The 21,292-nt window shown below is 42.8% G+C and overlaps 7 protein-coding genes across 7 annotated transcripts; 5 read left to right on the top strand and 2 right to left on the bottom strand.

The window, feature by feature from the left end:
* The first annotated feature begins 4,118 nt into the window (after positions 1 to 4,118).
* BCIN_13g05070 (hypothetical protein) lies at positions 4,119 to 5,221 on the top strand. Its single transcript, XM_001554770.2, has one exon. The coding sequence runs from the start codon at positions 4,243 to 4,245 to the stop codon at positions 5,101 to 5,103; it is 861 nt and encodes a 286-aa protein (XP_001554820.1). The 5' UTR covers positions 4,119 to 4,242; the 3' UTR covers positions 5,104 to 5,221.
* Positions 5,222 to 7,653: 2,432 nt separating this feature from the next.
* On the top strand, positions 7,654 to 8,732 carry BCIN_13g05060 (hypothetical protein). The gene has a single exon (XM_001554772.2). The coding sequence runs from the start codon at positions 7,922 to 7,924 to the stop codon at positions 8,555 to 8,557; it is 636 nt and encodes a 211-aa protein (XP_001554822.1). The 5' UTR covers positions 7,654 to 7,921; the 3' UTR covers positions 8,558 to 8,732.
* A 2,607-nt stretch (positions 8,733 to 11,339) lies between these two features.
* On the top strand, positions 11,340 to 13,280 carry BCIN_13g05050 (hypothetical protein). The gene has a single exon (XM_001554773.2). The coding sequence runs from the start codon at positions 11,853 to 11,855 to the stop codon at positions 12,990 to 12,992; it is 1,140 nt and encodes a 379-aa protein (XP_001554823.1). The 5' UTR covers positions 11,340 to 11,852; the 3' UTR covers positions 12,993 to 13,280.
* Positions 13,281 to 13,565: 285 nt separating this feature from the next.
* On the bottom strand, positions 13,566 to 14,530 carry BCIN_13g05040 (hypothetical protein). The gene is made up of 2 exons (XM_001554774.2): positions 14,198 to 14,530; positions 13,566 to 14,141 (listed from the first exon to the last, which is right to left on the bottom strand). Exons 1-2 carry the CDS (start codon positions 14,441 to 14,443, stop codon positions 13,689 to 13,691), a joined length of 699 nt encoding a protein of 232 aa, XP_001554824.2. The 5' UTR covers positions 14,444 to 14,530; the 3' UTR covers positions 13,566 to 13,688.
* Positions 14,531 to 14,974: 444 nt separating this feature from the next.
* On the bottom strand, positions 14,975 to 15,740 carry BCIN_13g05030 (hypothetical protein). Its single transcript, XM_001554775.2, has one exon. It carries the CDS (start codon positions 15,657 to 15,659, stop codon positions 15,282 to 15,284), a length of 378 nt encoding a protein of 125 aa, XP_001554825.1. The 5' UTR covers positions 15,660 to 15,740; the 3' UTR covers positions 14,975 to 15,281.
* Positions 15,741 to 16,100: 360 nt separating this feature from the next.
* Bcthr4 lies at positions 16,101 to 17,907 on the top strand. The gene is made up of 2 exons (XM_024696866.1): positions 16,101 to 16,809; positions 16,857 to 17,907. Exons 1-2 carry the CDS (start codon positions 16,162 to 16,164, stop codon positions 17,820 to 17,822), a joined length of 1,614 nt encoding a protein of 537 aa, XP_024552679.1. The 5' UTR covers positions 16,101 to 16,161; the 3' UTR covers positions 17,823 to 17,907.
* Positions 17,908 to 18,052: 145 nt separating this feature from the next.
* On the top strand, positions 18,053 to 20,806 carry BCIN_13g05010 (hypothetical protein). The gene is made up of 4 exons (XM_024696865.1): positions 18,053 to 18,554; positions 18,610 to 19,135; positions 19,191 to 19,276; positions 19,334 to 20,806. The coding sequence occupies exons 2-4, from the start codon at positions 18,719 to 18,721 to the stop codon at positions 20,439 to 20,441; spliced, it is 1,611 nt and encodes a 536-aa protein (XP_024552678.1). The 5' UTR covers positions 18,053 to 18,554; positions 18,610 to 18,718; the 3' UTR covers positions 20,442 to 20,806.
* The last annotated feature ends 486 nt before the right edge of the window (positions 20,807 to 21,292 follow it).

The raw sequence follows: 21,292 nt of genomic DNA, 5'->3' as shown, positions 1-21,292 counted from the left end.
TAGTCTTCTTCTCATTGATGCATTCGTTGATAGGCTTAACACCTATGCTCTAAAAAGAGAACTGTGTTGTCTGCGGTTACTATGATCAAATGTATAACATGCTCTCACATGCTTGGTGCGATTACCAAAACTCCTCACACTTGTCCATTTTCTAGACCCTACACTCGGAACTAGGAGAATTAAATACTACACAAAATTTCCCGTCCATCTATTTGTCTCTAACCTATGTCCATGGATGACTAATATACGAAAGCCACGCACTCTATGTCCTCCCGCCTTTAATTAACTATAATACAGGAGGCGCGGAGTTTTATACTGGTTCCGCTACTGAGATTCTTGGGGGAGACTTGCCCGATTATCTGATGTGCAAGTTCTATCTCTATCATCTTGTTGTAATCTTGTTGTCTTTGGCGTTCCTTTTGTCGTTTCTCTATTTCATATTATCATTCGACGTTTCTGATAAGCAGTTTGTGGAGTATTGCCTCTGGCACCAAGAAGTGGCGAGATCACTATCTTAACATGCCAAAGTAGAATGTAGCTCATGGGCCACACTTCACATTCATAGGTTATATGTCTTATTACTTCAGGGAGTGTTCGTTTTCTGATTGAGGATGTTACCGACCTTTTTTAAAGGAAGCATATGGAATACAAGATGGTTCAAAGTGTAGAGCTAGCAGTGAATCATCTTTTGTCCTTTTGCTAGTCATGAGGGTGCTGCACCGGATATCTTGTGGGTATGGAGTGGGGAGGATCGGATGATGTCATTTTGATGTGGTCTAGGAAGTGAGACTTGTTTGGAAGGGATTTCCACAAGTATAAAATGGTTGTGTAATTAGGGCATTGGAACTACAACAAAACATATGGATGGATGAAAAACAAAGCATCTTAAGTTTTGAAGAGTTTGCTGTTCTTTCTACTAGGGCTATCTTTCGTGGCCTTGGTTAGAAATCTGGGACTGATAAGTATCGGGATTCTCGGTAAGGAATATAAAGTTTGTGACGATATTCGTGGCTCAGTGTTATCGTCCTTTCCCTTGAGCTCTTATTGGCAATGAGTTATTGTCTTTTTATTTAACCCGCTGTTTCGTCAGTCATTGGCATATGGTACATTCATCCCAAGAAAGCGAATGTCTTCAGGAAGTCTTTCGAGGGAAGTTGATCCGAGTTTTGAGTCTACAACGTGAACCTACCACAACATATGTCTATATCGTGATCAATTTTTCACTACTTGATTGATTCTGACTGCAGAAGGTCTGACTTATAAATACGGGAGAATAGAAGTTATTGATGATTCAGGATGAGGTTTTGACTAGGTGGGAAGTGAATCATTCGTAAAGACTTCCAGAGTCGAGTAGGACTTATGTCGCTCACTCACTGCGAATTATTTAAATGATCTCTACGGGCCTGGGAAACATATTTTCTGGGTGCTGTATAAGGACTTTGCATTGGAAGATAAAAATGAGGTATCCGGTTTGCAATAGCGAAATAAACCTACAGCCAAGGCAGCGAAGTCGCAAGTGGCTATTCCATCAGCTGTGCGACTTCAAATAAAATTATTTACTGTCCGGTGAGCGTATACTGTCATTTGTACTTATCCAATCTCTAGACCAAGTCCTGTCACTGCCATTTTGTGCCTTTCACTGTCAGGTAGGCTGTTGTTGTCAGCTTTAAGAATTCCCCAACTCGAAATTGACTGTATTAAAGCTGCCATATAATATATCGCAAGAACCGTTTTCAGCTTGCTATGAGACTAATGGAACGAGAGCGATTTTAAGAACGCGGTCAAGATCACAACAATATGAAAACCTGGTAAGTAATTTTTTACCATATTTCAGATCAGACAATCGAGTGTATGAAGATCGTGTAGCGTTCTGATTTGTTATAACCTGCTTATCTGATGTGACTACTTTGAGAACAGTCGATAAATGCTTTCTCGTTGGTAAGGGAATAGTCTGTGGAGATTGCTTCTCGTAAAACCTGCAATTGACGGTGTCATTATCACACTCCTTCCAATGTCATATTCAAGTAGGTCAGTCACGATGTATGCTAATCAGCACTCCCACATTTTTCTCTATAACAGAGACTACTGTAATTTTTTAACCTCATCTTCAATCAGTCTACAATTTCGACGTTGATAATTAAGCGAGTGCGCTCTTTTGAGTGGTGTCATCAGATGCAGCTTTACCCTCGATACTTCGGAATCTTTGTTGTTGATTAGCTAACGTATTTGTAGGTATAAACTCGGCAATGATATGTATAAGTATTCCAGTCTGTTGTTAGCAATTCTTGATATCTCTCAATTTACAAAAAAAATAGCACTTCGACTACGGTGCTGAATGTCTAGCACCTCGCTAGCTAGTAAAGCTCCCTGACAGTCACATCATTGCCGTATAATTTCTCTTGATATATAATGATGATATTAAAGTCCTTTCTCTGATTCGGAGTTCATCAATTTGTTACATGCGAGATTCATCGTCAAACAAATGATGCTTTCATATATTCCCCAATCACCTGTCATCGTATCCATAATCCTACTCGCCACATTTATCTACTTCATTGTACAATTTTGTACCATCCTAATCAAGCTGGGCTTGCCCATCTGCGATCTGGGTGATGAAATGGCTGGGCATGATTGCATCTGAACAACTTTGTTCCAGCCATTCAAGAATCAGAGCATTATCGTTGGACTAAAACCCCTGAATTTTTTTGATTGGGGTTTTATTTCGAGTACTGAGCCATGCAGTTTCAATTTGATAGCAATAGCTTGGAGGCAGGGATCCAAAATTTGGTACACCTTTAGCAATAGCCAATATCTGGTAAGTACTTCTATATATCGCTTCTACCTCAATAGCTCATCCATAATGCTAGATCTAAATCAAAAAACTTTCTCTGTTCAGCCTAAAAGAGACCGCATTCTTTCCATTCATCACTTTCTAGAATCCAGTGAGATACTCCTCTTCCTACGAAAAGGTCATATCATCCCCATCTAGACCTCTAGACTTAAGTTCTTGGGGTGTATCTTCGCATCAAATACTCCTGCCGAAACATGTAATTCCAAAACCATCCAGAGTCTCATTGGTGTCAGCCCCTATGTTACAAAAGCGGTGAAAGATACAAGGAATAGGTATCTAGGTCTTTTGATACCACAGATGCTACAATGATATAGAATAATAACCTTGCAATAAACTTGTCTGCTACCGGAGAAATTCTCGTCTACCTTTGTGTATGCATCGATATATGATAGGATAACGAGCCCCGTTTAGAATCTCGATACCCTTTATAAATTCACCTTCTATTTCTTGTTTGCTGTTCCAGGCGCTATTCTTGATTGTGATTCCAGACAGCATTCTGCTTCTGTTGGACGACTCATATAATTCCTCGGACTAAAAATTGAGAGATGGTGTGGGTATGCGACAAGCTTGTATCTGGACTCCCAAGACACTAGAAGCCGATTTTTAGGAGAATATAGATACAGAGTGCATCCGGAAAAGGTTCGAGTTCATGCTGATTGTTCTGATATTGAAGTTGATTTGACGTTCAATATAATGACCATGAAATTGAAGTCTAGCTTATGTAAGCTTCAGCGATTTCCCCAATCCAGTCCCAAAAAGGTCAATTGATCGATGTGTGCGTAACATCGCTTGATAATTCTGCATAATTATTGAAAGAATCCGTATTTTCCTTGAATTAATCTCAAAAGCTGGCCTTTTGAGATCTCCAGTTCCAGCTTCCAAGAAATTTGTTGTGCCAGAGGAAAGCTTCAGTGACTTCGTAGGCCATATCTAGAATGATCAATCTTCGGTTACAAAGATCGAATTAGACCGTCGTCGTTATCTCATTATCAGCGCGCGCCGATGTCAGTATGTATGTTGATGAACTCGTATATCATTTCTTCCCATACAAAACCACGGACCTCGGTATGACAACGAAAGACCCGCTTTCGAGCCGGTGATACGCACGTATCGGGAGTGTCACCAAACTGGGGCAAACCCGTTGCTCAACAAATTCGGGATTCTTGAACATGAGGACCCCTTCATTAAAACTGCCGCGTTGGCAGTCTTGGTCAGCCTGGGTTTGAAAAGTTTTTTTTTCGTTCAATCGCCTAGTCGTCGGATTCACGGAACGGTATAAATTTCAAGTGAAAGAATTATCATCCTGCGAACTTTCTTCTTTAATATCTTTTATCCGCTCACATCTGTATACTATATCAATAATTCCAGCTGAGATGGCAAGTGCAACAAAAATGGTACAACCAAAACCCCTCTCTGCTTTCAACAGACTATCACCCTGCGTGTATCTCTACTCACCCGCCAGCGCCACCGCACCACCCCCGTCTGATCCATCCACCATCCTCCTTTGCAGCTGGAACAATGCCGCTCCAAAGCATATCTCTTACTACACCACCTATTATACCAATCTCTTCCCCCTCTCCCGCATCGTCCTGTGTACTATGAAGACTTCTCAGTTCCTTCTCCAATCCGAAGCTCAACGACGTAAAGACATCGCTCCTGTTATTGATGCTTTATTCTCCGAATCATCTGATCAAGACGCAAAGTTATTAGTCCATTGCATTAGCAATGGAGGCGCTAAACGATTTTACGGAGTCGCTGGGTTATATCAATCTCTGAAACAAAAACCGCTTCCTATATCCAGCATCATATATGATTCCTGTCCATCTCTCCCTAGGTTTAAGCGAGATTTGCACGCGCTTCTTCATGTGCCTGGTGCCAAACTTCCTTGGTTATTGTACATACCCCTAGCGGTTGCTGCTATTCTAGCTGCGTCGATAGTGTGCTTTGTCGTACATTATAGTCCGCATTGGATATGGAGAGATCTGGTGAGGGGACCATTGGAGGGGCTGAATGATGAGAAGTTGGTAAGGAAGGAAGCTACCAGGGGGTATATTTATAGCGAGGAAGATGAAGTAATTGAGTGGCAAGACGTGGAGGAGCATGGGGAAGTGGGTTCTCTGAAGGGGTATAGGGTTGAGAGAATCAAGATGGTTGGAGCAAAGCATGCGCAGATGTTTAGAGGTGAGAGAGGCGAGGGAGCTTACTGGGGGTTTGTAAGGAAGCTGTGGGTGGACGGATCAAGAGAGGTCTGAGTGATGTAATCCGAGATACTTGGTAGGTAGCACCACTTCTTGCCAGTATAGTTGTTGCAGGCAGATTGTCAATTCTACACTTCCTAAGAATATTTTAAGAGCACAGTGCTGTGGAGCAATCTATACCTGCAGATAGTCGATTGAGACACCGAAAAATGGCATGATACGTTAGACTGAGGAAGCTACTTGCTTTTCAAGGGTTTGTTTGGGACTTGAAGGCTGCTCATTGCTCGAGAACATCCGCTCAATCTTCTGATAACTTAGCTCGAATAATCCTTAGTCAATCCTCGCGTAGCCCCTTTGGTTTTTTCGTCCAATCAGTAGTATCGTTGCTCAAACTTCCACGTGCACCCGGGTAAAAGAGAGCTTGCCATTCAGACTCTAGATGGAAAATTCATGAGGCGAATAGGATAAATAGATTCACCGCCTAATAATATGCAAAACTACTGCGAACCCATATTACAAATATTGCTGACATCTCAATCAGGGCGAAGTGCATGCGGTTTCTAATCCACCCGCTCTTAGCCCGCATCAGTGCAGCGGTAATGGTAATGTGGATTAGCGGCAACAAGGTCGACTTTTATGACTTTTAGCTGGCTTCCCCGGATTGTTACAAGAGCCTCTCCAAGAAAGCTTCAGTCTAGATGATGACCGCTTGCGGCCGCATCCCCTACCATCTTACAAAAGATAAGATGACAGGACAGTACCACAATGCAAGTGCCTTAATAATCTGTATAGTATAGGATAAAGAATCACGGCAGCTCATCCGATACTCAGCGTTTGTTTTGCATAACTAGCCGCTTGACCGCTAGACATATACGAACTTGAAGTGGGATAGATCTTCACATTGGGAAGTCGGTGGCTGATCTGAATAGGCGTGTTGTATGTATGTAAGATTTGAATTCTCGTGTGGGTGTTGTTGTGCTGTCTATGCATTGAGGGGTTTATGCATTCGTTGCGTGTGCCTTGTGGGTGCATAATTATTCTTCAATCACGTGTGGCTTATGCAACGATCTCTAGGTTTTCGCACTCATGTTTGATGCGCTGAGAAAGAGTACAGCCTCATCCATCCACCCACATCCCATGCTTCCAGAACAAACTTGTCTAGATTTTTTTGTTCAACAACATTTTGATCCGCCGGCTTGATTGAATCGGTTGGTGCCCAACATAATAACTTCCCAGCAAAGAATGGTCCTCGCGCTCACTCAACGCAGAATGAAACCTCTTCTCTAGCACAGGAAACGTCATCACGTATCCTGAACTATTCCGATTCTATTCATCATTGCATCCGAGTCTCACATTCGTCCAGCCTTCACAAACTCTGCCTTGCAGAGATTTCCCCTCTATCATACCACGTTTTCCATGTCTGGTCCGTTTTTTGGTTCTGACTACTTAGTCCACTCTGGGCAACAGGGTCTGGGTCACTCCGCCGCATTTCCAGCCATATTTGCAAGCCATCAAATCATTCAATGCCTTTTCAATAACGTTAAGATTGCATCGTGACGATAAACCAACATGTGGCTGAAAGATTTAGGATCTCATCTTGTGAAGTGGCTGGTTTGAAAAGTTCCGAAAGTGGAATGATGCTGTGGGAAATCTGACATCAGCATTTGCACTTTGAGAAGCCAAGCTTCCCTGGGAGATTGTTTTGCAAGACATTATTCAAACGATGTCGGGTTATTTCGAAAATTATTACGCCTCAGCCTTATATTTGGGGGCCGCACAGCCACTCCACATTCTGGTAATTTAGAGGCTCGAAAGTTGGTCACACAGAAGGTCATGCTCTAACAGTTTTCGTTTTGGGTCAAAGTTACTGAAAAGCGTCATTGGATATGATGAAGCTTTAGCTCCCGCAATTGTACGAGAGGGGTAAATTCCTCTGAGCGAACCATTATCCTTGGACAGCTGAGTGGCTGGTACTTTTGGGGGACCTTCGTACGACAGGAGTTGTGTTTCTGTATAGGGGAGAAGAAGCCTGTTGGGCATGCATAATTTCTTGATATGCAGGAAGGATGGAGAAGTTGGTAAGAGGTTAGGTATTACAAGGCAAGTGAGACATTTCTCTTTGCCATGCTCCTTGTCCCCATTTTTAGACGTTTCAATGAAGATGTGACGAGAAGTTTCTCTCCAGTCGGACTCACATATGACACACGGACGGATAAATCGCTTTGTCAAGCATGGATGAGATCGGATGAGATGCGGAATGAAGTAATTCAAATGAGGCGTTTCTCCATCTCGGCTCTCACCTCGCATAAGAAAGAATTGACGCCGAAGCCGCCAATCTCTTCTACAATACTCCGGAATCCTCTTTCGTGTTTTCATAGCCTTGTTAATCTTGTTCTGTAGTTTCTATTCGGATCTAGATTATGACAAAAACAATCATATCTTGCCACATGATGTTTCACAAGGCTGTGTGAAAATTTGATATTTGTGAGATGTGCTAGACAAATCTTGCAATTTGCCTATGCCTGAACTATTACGCGCGTGAGCTCTCTTGATGTAGGCAACTATACATATATTATAAGCCTCTCTCTTCTAATTGAACAATCCGAAAAGTGCATTATCCAATACTGTTTCTACACATACATACATACATACATACATACGCGCTTCTAAAGCTGCAGGTCATACTTACTTGCATATTTGGCCATTCCCATCAATTTTCTACCTATCTTTAAGGAATTATTGGATCACTGGTGGTGATCAAGTCTCTTCGATTCACATCTTCCACCAATCTCCTTGAATATATCAAATATTCTTCTTCATCTGCTATTTGATCCCCAAATTCTCAATCCGCAAACCCAAAGTCACAACATAAATGTCCTACGATCGCCCTCGCTCACGTGGATTCTTCGAACGCGATCATCAAGGCCACGAACGCATCATTTTTCGCTCAAACTCGAACTCTCATCGTCGCTCCACCTCCCAATCCCGCACTATGGTTCATGAATTAGCAAGCGACCTCGAAGACCGCAATGCCGAACTACAAGCTGTTGCCGAATCACTCAAAACAGAACTCGCACTTGCAGAGAGCAGAAACTGGCAATTGATTTCTGATAATAGTGCCTTGCGAGATATAGTCCATGTACTTAAGGGAGATAAAGAGGTTCTGAGAAGGGAAAGTGAGAGAAAGAGTGAGGATATCGAGTATCTTGAAGAAAGGGTTGCGAAGCTGGAGGGGAAGAGGGAAAGAGCTGAGTCTAGAGGTGAGAAGGCGGAGGAGAGGGTTAGATTAATGAGAAGGGGGTTGACTGGAAGAGGAATTCTGAATGAAGGGGGCTTAAAAGAAAGACTTGAAGATAAAGTTGCCGAGATTGAGAGGCTGATGGAGTTAATCAAAGTTATGGATGGTAAGATCAGTGAGAGAAACAGATGGTTGGCGGAGAAGGACAATAAGTTGGGACAGTTGAAAAGGTGGATTGTGGGTAGAGGATTTCGTGTTGAGGGGGTTTGAGTGGGTTGTTAGGTACGATGTCTATTTCACGATTTACGGATTCAGATTCAACATCCAAAGCGACGTCGATGTTCTTAACTTCATCGACAACGAGAAAGAGGCGAATTTTCATAAGGTTTTCTCGTCATTCATTTCGTATGAATATTTGGGAGTGACGATGAGAAGGGGGGACACAGAAAGTGCTCGCGCGGCGAATCATATGTACGTACAATAAGCCACATCCACGCACCAACGCTCAAAAACTAAAGATCCTTAGAAAACCAGAAAACCAGAGAGGAGGATTTCTTCACGATGCGACTGAATACTTTTAATTTTTGATACCTTATGGCTGCTTGGACCTAGCCTGCTTGTTTTTCATTCTTTCAATTGAATGTATTGAGTTTTGTATGTTGCACTTGCACTTATACCTTGGGTCCAAATTTTGGCCGCCGAACTTTAGTTAGCTTCTGTTTGTAGCTCTTCTTTTTTTTATAGTTTGAGTTCTTCGATGGAGAGATTGTGAAACAATCGAATGTTTTCAAATGGTATCAGCGTTTATTGATTGGTGACGCTCATTCGGCTTTGTATTATAACCGGGAGTGTTGTGTGTATGTACAATCGAATGCAAAAATCGATGTCTTTTCTTCTCGCTAATTGGCATACGCAAATGTACTCTCAACTCATTTCATGGTATGAGATATGTGAGTATCTGTGCCCCACCTAAAAGAGTCGCCTCGAAAGGGAAGCGAAAAAAGGATGATCATTAGAGCTTAGGTGAGGGGTTATGAGGGGTTGCACAGTTCTGCCTTCGGGCTTCTACATTGACGGCATGGACACGCGGGTTAGTTAGAGTTAAGCTTGTATCTTGCTTAAAGTTGCTGGTTGTGTAATATAATATTTTAATTAATGGTTTATGGATGTGTAAGCAAAGGACTCTGGGGAAGTACATGCAAAAAGAAAAGAATAAATACCGTGGGGTCAATTCCTGGTTTTCACAGAAACTAATTCTAATTGACAAGACGATATTCCAGTCACCGATTTTCCAGTGTCCCTCAAGGAAATACAATGAGCCACACACCGAGTAGAAGCAATAGCTTTAAAGCATGTCGTTATTCTCCATCTGATCTCCATAAACAATAAACGATAGAAAATGCATTTTACTCATCACACTGCAATTAATCGATGCATATTTGACGTCAAACTCGCGTCTCGGCAGTTTACTAGTTTGCAGTCTAGGTTTCTTAGTGTGGGTTATATTGCCATAGCCTATCGATTCGCAAACCCCGAAAAGACAATTGAGACTTTTGACACGTGAAGAATAGGCAGGATGGGTGCAAGAGGGGAAAAAGGGAAGGGGAAAGAGTCATAAAACTGTACGTGGTTCTATGTAGAGTCCCGTGCTATGGACGGATGGTAGGCTAATCGTTGGAAATGAGGAATTGGGGATTCAAAGATTGGTCAAGAAAGTAAAACAATAATAAAGGTATACCGTGTGAGTAATCTCGAAGGTATTGAAGGGAGGGCATTTGCATATACAAACAAAAAACAATGAATTGTTCAATCGAAATGTACCCCCCTTCATGCAGCCACCCCGCATCACCACCTTACGCACCGACCTGTTGTCTGATTCGCATGCCACTTTCCAATTTTCTTCTTTGATATTTTGTGCATACACAACTTTGTCACCATGCTCATCCCTATCGTTATTCCGTTCTCCCAACAAGCAAGAGAAGAAAAGTTTCCACTCTTTGAGGCTCAAGCCTTCGTAACTTTGTCCTCCAACTTCAAACCGTCCTACCCACAATATTAGCATCTGTAAGTACAATGTTAACCCAACGGAAAATACTTTAATTCCCATCCATGGCATCCATCTTCTCGACACCGTAGCCAAAATAATTCCGACCTTCGCCGAATTGGGCGTTTCTAACCTAATCCGTATACGGTGTTCGAAGTACCCAATTAGATGTGCTTAAAAATCTAATCATTGATTAACAATCGAGGAATTTTATGTCATGGAATAGGCACAGCCTAAATCTGATCCCTGAGAGGACCTGTTAGCGGTCTGCCCTGGCGTTTTTTTGACTAATCGCGAACGATTCTTGCGAATTCAAAGTCCGGAAAGAAGAAAACGATATAGACAAGGCTAGAGAAACATCTACAAACACTGCCTCTTTTCCTGGGGTCAGATGGGTTGTGTGAACAAGGGCATGATTTTTGCAATCGTTCGCTAACCAATCAGCGTGATTAGACGTGAGAAAAGCCACGAGGAGATAGCTGAGGAAAGGGATGTTTGAGACTGAGTCATCATCATTTGATGGTTTACGAAAGATTCGGGCATGGAATTGGGATTCTAGCTAAGGGTTGAAAGTACAGTAAGTTTGGGGGCTCGAAAAGTAATTTCGTTCTCTATCCCTTTACATTACGATTTCGAGACATCGGAAATGGCAAATGGGTCTTCTCCGAGTAATTAGATGCTTAGAAGATGACAAAAGGAGGAAGGAATAAACAAAAATTCCTCTCGCGATTGAGTTTACACCAGAAATATGCACAACGGGATGATCAGCCAGGATCCACTTCGGTGAGATCATTAGGAAACCATCCCTTTTCCACCCTGGTTACGCCATGAGCCGCGAAGGAAAAGTGCAAAGTGTCAAATACCCCAGCAGGACTGAGGCTGTGATTGGAAGCTCGAATCGAGTCAAGGCAGAAAAGGTACATGATTGTTTCGAAACCCGGATGCTTCGTAGGCAGGTACTGGGCTAAGCAAAAGAACGATAGATATTAGACACCGGTTTTCGAGGAAGAGTCATATGTTTATTGATCCTTCTTGTGCTCATTTTCATGGGGCATGTTGGCTATGGTATTGTAATGATATGGCTATGTATCGGATGGCTTGGAAATTTGTGTAGAATAGGAGTATATATCTGATAAATTTCCGGCCAGGAATGAGGAATAAAAAAGAGGAGTTAGTTTCTCGTTCAGCCTTATATTTATTGATTCGATTCCCACATCTTCCACATCTGCATCTACATTTATCTCACCTGCAAAGAATCATTCTCGAATAGAATTGGTCTTATTTATCCATTCAATTCACATCAGCGACGAATAGATTACTGTCTACTGCATCAATACCCCCAATCCATCATCCAATCATTTTCCCGCTCTCATTTGATTTATCAATCGAAATCTGATATCGTCGGGTCGGAAACACAACGTACGATTGGTACGAGTTGCTTCGGAGCAAACCTTTCAGGTCACACAAATCGTTACAGTGGTACATAAACGTACCTTTGTACACAAACACAACATCCTCAGCATGTCTTCCAAGCCCGTCAAGAAAGTGCACTACACTTCTTCCACCAAAGGATCTTCGGTCCACGGCGGAAACCCCTCATCACCACCCATTACATCTCAACCTACTTCCACACCCCGTCGTCCCTCATTCTCTCGTCAACGTCATCCCTCTGATTCCGGAGTCGGTTCCTCTTCTTCCAATTCTGCTACTGCGCCAGTAAATTCGACATCTTTCTTTACCGACACCGAACGCGCAGAGCAAAGACAAAATGTTTATGCCCTCAATGAAGTACTTAGTACACTCAAAGAACGTGTCAAATCTCTCGAATCAAAGAATTGCAGTCTAGAAGAAAAATTAGCAGAAAGTAATCGGGAGAAACGAGAGCTCCGTCGTGAGCGGGATGAATCTCTCCACACAATTGAGGCTTTGAAGAAAGAGAAATCTCGAGCCAAAGATGGACGAGAGGCGAAAGAGAGTGATGGAATTCGAGTCCGTGGATCCGATGGCAATGTTAGGATTACACCCGAGAAGAAGGACAGAGGAGAAAGAATTCCAGTAACAGTGGAGAGAAACACACCGCCCATGACACGCCGCGAAAAAGAGCGCGATTCGGAAGCTAGGAGAACAGAAGACGAAAGACTTAGAGGTCAACATCAAACTAGAGAGCGAAGAACGAGCTATAGAGATGCGCCTCCTTCACCACTTTATCGTGACGACGAAAGAGATTCTAATCCTATGAGTCCCAGCCCTCGATACAGAGACGAAGATCTTCCTTCTCGCGAAAAACGCAACTCGGGTACTCCACCAACAACTAAAATGCATAACCCATTTACACCATTGAGTTCCATGGGAGCGAATGCAGTTCCAGGACGAGCAAGGAGGGCAAGTGTCAGCTATGGGACTTCGCCGAGTGGATATATGAGTGCGCCACAAGAATATCCAGTGATGGGAAGTAGTTATGGGAGGAGGGAGAGAGATGAGGTACCTTATGTTAGAGGAGAGGTACCGGTCAGTCCTAGTGTTGGGGTTGCAGGAATGAGAGGATCGAGATTGAGTGGTGGGAGTGGTGGGAGTGGTGGGAGTGCGGGGAGTGCGGGGAGTGCGAATGATGATTTGTATCCCAATGATGGGAAGTATCATCCGTATCCTTTGAATCGTTGATGGATAGTGGTTTCATTTGTTGGATTATTTTCGTTTTCTTGGAACTTTGCGATTTGGGCGATTGATTGTTTGATGACTGGGAATGAAAATCTCGGGTTGACGAACCGGACATGTATTTTCTTTTTTCTTTTGTACTTTTTTCGGTCTTATGTGCGACACGTGTGTGGATTGGTTTGCGGTTTCTTATGGATGGACGAAAACAATACCCCTTATAAAATGAAGAGATATGAACGAAACGAAGAAACAGGATGGAACAAGATGGATGGGAGGGATAGGGCACACGGTACATACAACAATGGCGCAAGCCTGGAAGGATAGGAATGGAAACGGTCGGATGGTTTGGGTGGATAATGAGTCTAGGTTAGAAAACCTCACTAGATAGCTATTATTTCTTATGCCAGATACTCAATTTTTAGATAATGGAATGAATTCTCTTAAAGATGCTTTTGTGAGTATTTGACTCTGAGCTGTTGACTATTTGTGTATTACATGAGGCTTGTGACCGGATAGAACAAGTGATTGCAATTCCCACTAGGGATACTCTTGCTGGAGATAATGAGTACGAAAATTGTTTGAAATGACTATTTCCAATGTTCTATCATCACAAAGATGCAGATATATATACCCAAAAAAAAATACGATTAGACTGTAAATTGTCAACTATGGTGTGTCTTTCTCGGCTGAGTAGTCTATCCGCTACTCTTCCACAGGTCTCGTCGCGCCAGTCATAAACCCAATCGCAGCCTCTAAGATACCTCTCGCAATCTTCAATTCTGACTCTGTTCTCGGAGTATATATCAACAGATATTCCGCAGGCATCTTTAAAGTGCCTGCCAAGGTCATTCTTTCACCCCATCCCTTCTCAATCACATCTTTGCAGTCTTTAGGCGAGAGTACTGCGTGCATTGAATAGTCCACATTCTTTCCTTCTGTATGAACGTGTGCTATTTCTCGTTTCGTCTTCCGTGCTGGGAGATGAGGCGTCGGAACTTTGTCTGCAATTAGGAGGGCGTCGCCATGCTTTTCGAGGGCAGATGTAGTGAGAATTACGTGTTCAGGATAAGTTTTGGCTAGGTCGATAATGGTTTGATCGATTAGTTTGTGCATATCCTTTTCACCGAATTGGCTGACCTGCCTGTGGGGCACTACCTATTTTGGCTTGTTAGTAGTTCGTTTGGAGGTTTAGAGAGTTAATCTCAAGGTACCCATTTGCCCTTCTCAGGTCTGGGACCTTCTCGGATTGGTAATTGTTGTTTCAAAAAGCTTCGGTGGCCAAGTGACCCGCATTTTGCGATCTCGTTGGGATCGTCGTAGCATGCAGTATCGAGAGGTTTGCTCTTGAAATACCGGAGGAAGTATTGGACAAGTAGGTAGCCGAATATATTGCTGGGCAGGGCATTTTCTTTGAACTCTAACCAGCCGTGATAATCTGCGCGAGATGATTTGAACATCACAAGAGCACACGATGATCGATTAACCTCCAGAAAAGTGTTGTAGAAGTTATCTTAAGAACAGATGGATTTTGAGATTGATGATCGGTGGATTAGCTGGCTTGTGCTTACAGCTTGATGCCCCTGTAATGCAGGCCTCCATTGGGACGTAAAAAGTGGTACACCACCGCTCAGATAGAATCAGACATTGAAAGCATTGGTATTTTAACCTTACATAATGATAGCCATATGATTCTGGACATAGATTATTTGTATTGTATGGTAAATCTGAAGCTTCAAGGTGATTTTTAGGCAATTTCAAATCTAATTAGAAAGCTGGTTCATTGATTCAATGTCGAATATTGAAAAGAGTACATGTCTTGAATATACCTTTTATATCGTTCGCCTGAAGCGACACAAACGATGGACCGGTTTGCATGTCCAGAAACCGACATGGGCGCCATTCAAGCCATTCCTCGATATTGTGATGGTTTAAGTACTCTAATTGGCCGGTTTTGTGGCCTTTACAAGTAGAAAGGGGGGACGATGCCTTGCTCGAGCCCAGTCTGGATATTCCTTTATCTGCTCTGGTGTTGGTCCCCATTCATCAATTGCGGATAATATGAAGCCAACATCAAGAAGAATTGGGATATATGTAGCAATCGAACGGTGTTGTTTGACTACCCCTTTTGCCAGCCAGTCTGTCGTTCGAGGGCCCTCAAACAAATAACCATCTAGAGGCCAGACGTCTCGACCTTCCGCATCTTTAATCCAGTCAGGGCTTCGTGGAGCAGTCCAAATGGGATGCTCCACGGAAAAGATAAAAACACCTCCAGTCTTCAGTGATGTATAGACTTGCTCAATAAGAGATGGTAGATTCTCGATGTAATGAAGGGTCAGGGAGCTGTAGGCAACGTGACTCATTTGAAGATATCTGTAACGTCTCGAGATCGGCTTTGCAATAGCTGATAGAAGGATCTTCTGGGTACTCTCGTGCTCGAGCTAACATATTCCCAGATACGTCTGTACCCTGAACAAGTTTTGCACCATTTTTTCGCGCCCATCTACACATCCAGCCAAACCCGCATCCAAGATCTAGGAAGCTTGATCCTTCAAGGCTTGGTAACCAAGAACGTAGCACTTGAAATTTAGGAGCCTTTTCCAATCCATGAACAGAGCGTGGAAGCTGAGCACATGCTTTGAAAAAGGCCTCTTGGTCGTAGATATTCTGTGCCATGATGTGATTCTATGAATGAAAGTCGAGGCAATCTGTGTGTTTTTTGGTGATTCTGTTGCGAACAACAGGTATATGATCACCTGTAGAAATATATCTACCAATCACGCAATATGCAACTTACCTAGCAAATCGACAGTTAAGAAGAACAGCCACCTCTTCCAGATCCTGCAGTCTCCATACTTGAGATACAGTATTTTACCGTTCTCCAATGTGATACAAAATGTGCAAATGTGAGCCCTCATAAAAAAAAACCAGCCTTTATTTTGATCTCGTCATGAAGGATCGTCCAATAGAACATTGATGGAGACTGTCGACGGAGGAGTTGAAGAGCTGAAGTACAACAAATGTTCAAAATATTCCGCTGGACAGCGGGGTTGCGGAGGAGACGCTAGATGGCGGGGCTTCCGCACAGAAACCGACATCGGAGCGGATCTTTGCATTGATCAAAAACATTGTTTCAATTGAAGTTATTCGCAGCTATTTACAATATAAACTGAGCATCATGACTGACCATACCCCTTCACAAAGATACCTGTCGACCAGAGGTGGCGATTATGGATTATCATTCGAAGAAGTCGTGCTGAAAGGTCTCGCGGCTGATGGAGGATTATTCATTCCTGAACAAATTCCATCAGTACCTGAGAACTGGGAGTCAAAATGGAAGGACTTGTCATTCTCTGACCTTGCATTCGAAATCCTTTCCCTCTACATCTCTCCTTCCGAAATCCCAGCTGCAGACTTGAAGGACATCATAAATCGAAGTTACTCTACATTTCGCGACCCGAAGACTACACCTCTTGTTCCTCTCAGCGAAAAAGATAATCTATACCTTTTGGAATTATTCCACGGTCCTACATTTGCATTCAAAGATGTCGCACTACAATTACTTGGAAATCTTTTTGAATACTTCCTCGTCAGACGTAATAAGGGCAAGGAGGGAAAAGACAGACACCATCTTACAGTTGTTGGGGCTACAAGTGGTGATACTGGATCTGCAGCTATCTACGGTCTTCGAGGCAAGAAGGATGTCTCAGTATTCATTTTACATCCAAAGGGTAGAGTAAGCCCTGTGCAAGAGGCTCAAATGACGACAGTTTTGGATGCCAATGTGCACAACTTGGCGGTTGAAGGCACTTTTGATGATTGCCAGGTGAGTCATACAAATACCATATATTTGGCATGTCTAATTGTGATCAGGATACCGTCAAAGCCTTGTTCGCGGACCCACAGATCAACGAGACAATGAACCTTGGAGCTGTCAATTCCATCAATTGGGCGAGAATTTTGGCACAAACCACATATTACTTCCATGCATACTTCTCTCTTCAGAAGTCGTCTGGATATAAACCCGAAAACAAAGTCCGCTTTGTGGTCCCTACTGGTAACTTCGGTGATATTCTGGCTGGATACTTCGCGAAGCGCATGGGTCTACCAGCTGAAAAGCTTGTGATTGCGACAAACGAGAACGATATCTTGTACCGCTTCTGGAAGACAGGACACTACGAGAAGAAAGCGGTTCATGGCGTCGAAGCTGAAGGTGGACTTGCCGAAGATGGTGTTAAGGCACATGAAGATGGTGTCAAGGAGACTCTTAGCCCAGCTATGGACATTCTTGTCTCAAGCAATTTTGAGCGATTGCTGTGGTTTTTGGCCTACGAGTATGCCTCTGGCGCTGGTATGGATGATGAATGGAATAAAAAGCAAGCCGGTCAGGAAGTTGAAGTCTGGCTTAAACAATTGAAAACAAACGGTGGATTCAATGTCCAAGACGAAATCCTCAAGGCTGCCAATAGAGATTTCGAGAGCGAAAGAGTCAGCGACAAGCAAACCATTGACACAATTAAGGATTTCTATACCAGCGGTTCCTATGTTTTGGATCCACATTCAGCCATCGGTGTAGCTGCTTCATTACGATCCATCTCCCGCTCACCAGATGCATATCACATTTCTCTCTCAACAGCACACCCAGCCAAATTTGCAAATGCTGTTGATCTTGCATTGAAGGATGAAAAGAGCTTCAGTTTCGACACAGTACTCCCCAAAGAATTTGTTGGTTTAGAAGAAAAAGAGAAAAGAGTCCGAGTTGTACCCAGCACTTCTTGGGAAGATGTCCGGGCAATCGTTGTCGAGGAGGTCGAGGCAGAATTAAGAGGAACTTCATGATATCCATATTACTGTAGTATAACAGGGTAAATCACCTACAATAACTATTCACGTCTTATATCCCGGTTAAATTGTGATATCTGCAACTAAATCCCCCGTCATGCAGCATTGCCTCCCTCTAATGATTGGTTTGCTCGCTGGGTTGTGTGAGGCTTGTCTCTTTTCGATGCTGAGCGCAGCACCCCACTTCAAATCTACATTTATTGCGGCCCGGTCCCCTGCGCCCAAACGAAATACCATCTGTTTATCTTTCATTGATCTCAGAAAGTCTTCCAAATTGATATTGTACATCATGGCGGATCCTGTTGGCTTTACAGCAAGCGTCATTGGTATTGCGACACTTGCGGTGCAACTTGGGGATGCCCTGAGAAAAGCAGCTGAATTTTGGGAAGCTGTTCAGGATGCTCCTTCAGACATTCGCCGCTTATCTAAAGAGCTTCGACTTGTGGCTAGCGTCTTTCATACAATTCGAGTTGAATATGAAGCTGGTAGCACACCTATAAATTTCGAAAGCATGGTCAAGGGCGCTCTTGAATTAGCAAAAGACGATATTGATCAACTCTCAGAGTTTATCTCAAAGTTGTCGCGAAATCTATCCGTTGCCAATGGGAGTCTCGGTAGGCAATGGAAAAAGGTTCAAATGGCCTTGAAAGCAAGCAAGATAGAAAGGTTCAGGGATAATCTTGAGAGCGTGAAGACCACTATGGCCTTACTACAGGGGAGCAGGCAACAGTAATATAAAGTCCTACCGATGAATTGGTTATTTGATTGACTGACTGGGCTATAGGGTTTCTATGATCCAAGTCAATAGCAAGCTCGATGTTCTAACCGCGAATATCAGTTCTATCGCTACAACAAACTCATCCCACCAAATTGCTCTTCAGACTTGAAAAGAAATGACACAGAGCAACTTTGTGCCTTCCAGTAGTTGGAGAGGTTCTCGCGGTAGTGTTTCTAAATCGGTTAATCAACACAAAACGAATTTCTTACTGGGTACTTTCAATTTTCGAACCACTTCTACCACATACTGGTATAACGACGACGATGGCAAAGATGGTGCCAACAATTCGACAACTACCAAGACTTTCCTGATCGAGTTTCTAATGGGATTTACGACATGTCGCAAAGGTTTGCGATTCATGACGACAAGCACTTTTGATCGTTATGCACTTGATGTTGTTCGGCGCCGACCAAATGATTCAGAAATTTTTAAACTTTGTAGAGATGGTAGTGTTCAAGCTGTTAGGAGGTTTCTGGATCGTGGCGAAGCATCTATTCATGATGTGAATGAGATAGGAGGGTCTCTTTTACATGTGAGTATCCAAACACAGGAAAATCCACAAAGTGATATTGCTTATTGTTTTACAGATAGCTGTCATCAATGACAACGAACAGCTTTGCGCAATGCTTCTTGATCTAGGAGCAGACGTATACTGGGAGGATGATCATGGCCTGTAAGTTATTTTATCTGCAATCTATTCACAAGCAAGCGTACTCATGCATCAATGCAGTTTGCCGATAATGCGGGCATCGACATCGACTTCTTTTTTTACCATAGCCGAAGCTGTATTTGAGTCATGGCCGCTATATTTGTTGGCAGCTTCGATCTTTCACTCTAGTAGTGAAAGCATTTCCATATGGCGTTATACTTATCAACACAAAGCAACCCATGCAATCAGAGAAGATTCTTCTATGACTTTGCTGGCGGCTTTGGAATCCACACGCGATGCCGAAAGTGTCGACTTTTTGGTAGCCTGGGTTGCAGAAGATGTATTCGCCCTTAAGAAAATCTCGTTAACTAGGTCCATAATCTTACTAAGTACAATTGTGGATGGGCTTCTACACTCATGGCTCGACTCATTATATACTCATTGGTTACATTTTGACATTGATCTTGAAGGATCCTTATTCGAGTACAAAATCACTGTATTTTTGAGAGAATTGGTCATTTCTAATTCCCAAGACAAGTTGCACCCAAGTAATACCGGTGTTAAATACATGCGAGGTGTTGAATATATCATAATAGCTTTCGGTTGGAATATCGAAATCACCAATGCCTTCTTTCGAAAATGGACAAAACTCTTTACAGCGTCAGGATTCGATGTCACTTCATATACTTTGGATGGTGATGAAAAGAGCGTCGCACCGATCAGGTTCAAGCGTCATTTCATTAATTGTTGCAGGGACATAAATTTTGAGATTGTTCGGGAAGATCAGACCGATAGTCTTTCCCTCAACATAACTAGTGCTACTCGGCCGGAATTTTCACATCTTGACCCCGTGTTCTTATGTGAAGCTGGTCGGTTACGTCGCGATCGAACTGGTGTAGGCCGATGCCTCTCACAAGTCGATGAAGCCTTCATCGAAAATGGAAAGTTCTGTATGAATATGCCTGGACAATGGGAAGAGCCACTGGCTCCCAACTCGGTAATAGGACCCCGTCTCAAGTCATGGTGTTCAAAATGTCCTGAGGTTTGCTATAGCATGATTCGTGAGCAAGACCTTACTCGGTATGAACCAATCACTGAGGAAGACATCCAACGGATTGAGGAAGATTTTCGAAATGGTACTTTGTATGGCTTAAGTGAGGAGTTACCTGAAAAATTCGGGCAAGAGTGATATGAGAGAAGTACTGACCTAAATGTGACATCTTCCGCCACTGTGCCCTCGATCAGGAAGAATCGAAGGTTGGAATTATGATCAAGCTTCCTACCCAGCCATGTAGATATATCCTCGGGGCTATGAATAACAGGTTTCTTTTGCGTTTATCTCCAGATCAGATGTTCATCTTTATTCGCGATGAGGTGCTCAGGCGGTATTATTCGGGGCATTTGTTCTCATTTGTCGTGGGTTTGATAGTACCTCGAAGTTTTACAATATTCATATCTCTTAGTGTTCTAGGATGTATTTAGCCATTATCATCAATGTTTCATTCCGCTCGACATAATCTTCTCTATCCAAATAAGATTAAATAGCGATTTTCATTACTAAGTGCACATCTGGCTGTTTTCTTCATTACTCCAATTCTCATTCAAAAACCGGCATAGCTACTCATTCACTTGTATTAAAAAAACCCGCAATCTATATGCTACTCAAGAAATTGAACACCAGAAAGAAATTTCCACGAATTCCCGTCCAATAATCAAAGACCACACCTTCAAACAACCCTCCAAGTATTTCCAAATTCCTAATTCTGCAATTCCTCATCTTCACAGAGCCCCTCGGAATATGCCAACATAATCACCAACTTCCCCATAAAACTTGATTCCATTTCATCACATACACAGAATTTACTTCAGCCTTATCAATAAATTCACGAATCGAATCTCACTTCCACATTACCCTTCTGTATACGAAAGTGAGCAGATCTTCAAGTTTCTATGCAGAGAGTGGAAAGTATGACAAAAATAACTAAAGGCTCATGGGCAATGATGTTGATATCCAACTGTTTGTTGTATTACTATAGATCC

The sequence above is a fragment of the Botrytis cinerea genome, chromosome 13 (genome assembly GCF_000143535.2).
Source record: "Botrytis cinerea B05.10 chromosome 13, complete sequence".
Lineage (NCBI taxonomy): Eukaryota > Fungi > Ascomycota > Leotiomycetes > Helotiales > Sclerotiniaceae > Botrytis > Botrytis cinerea.
Note: the sequence above shows the minus strand (reverse complement) of the source record. Positions and strands in the feature narration are given on the sequence as shown.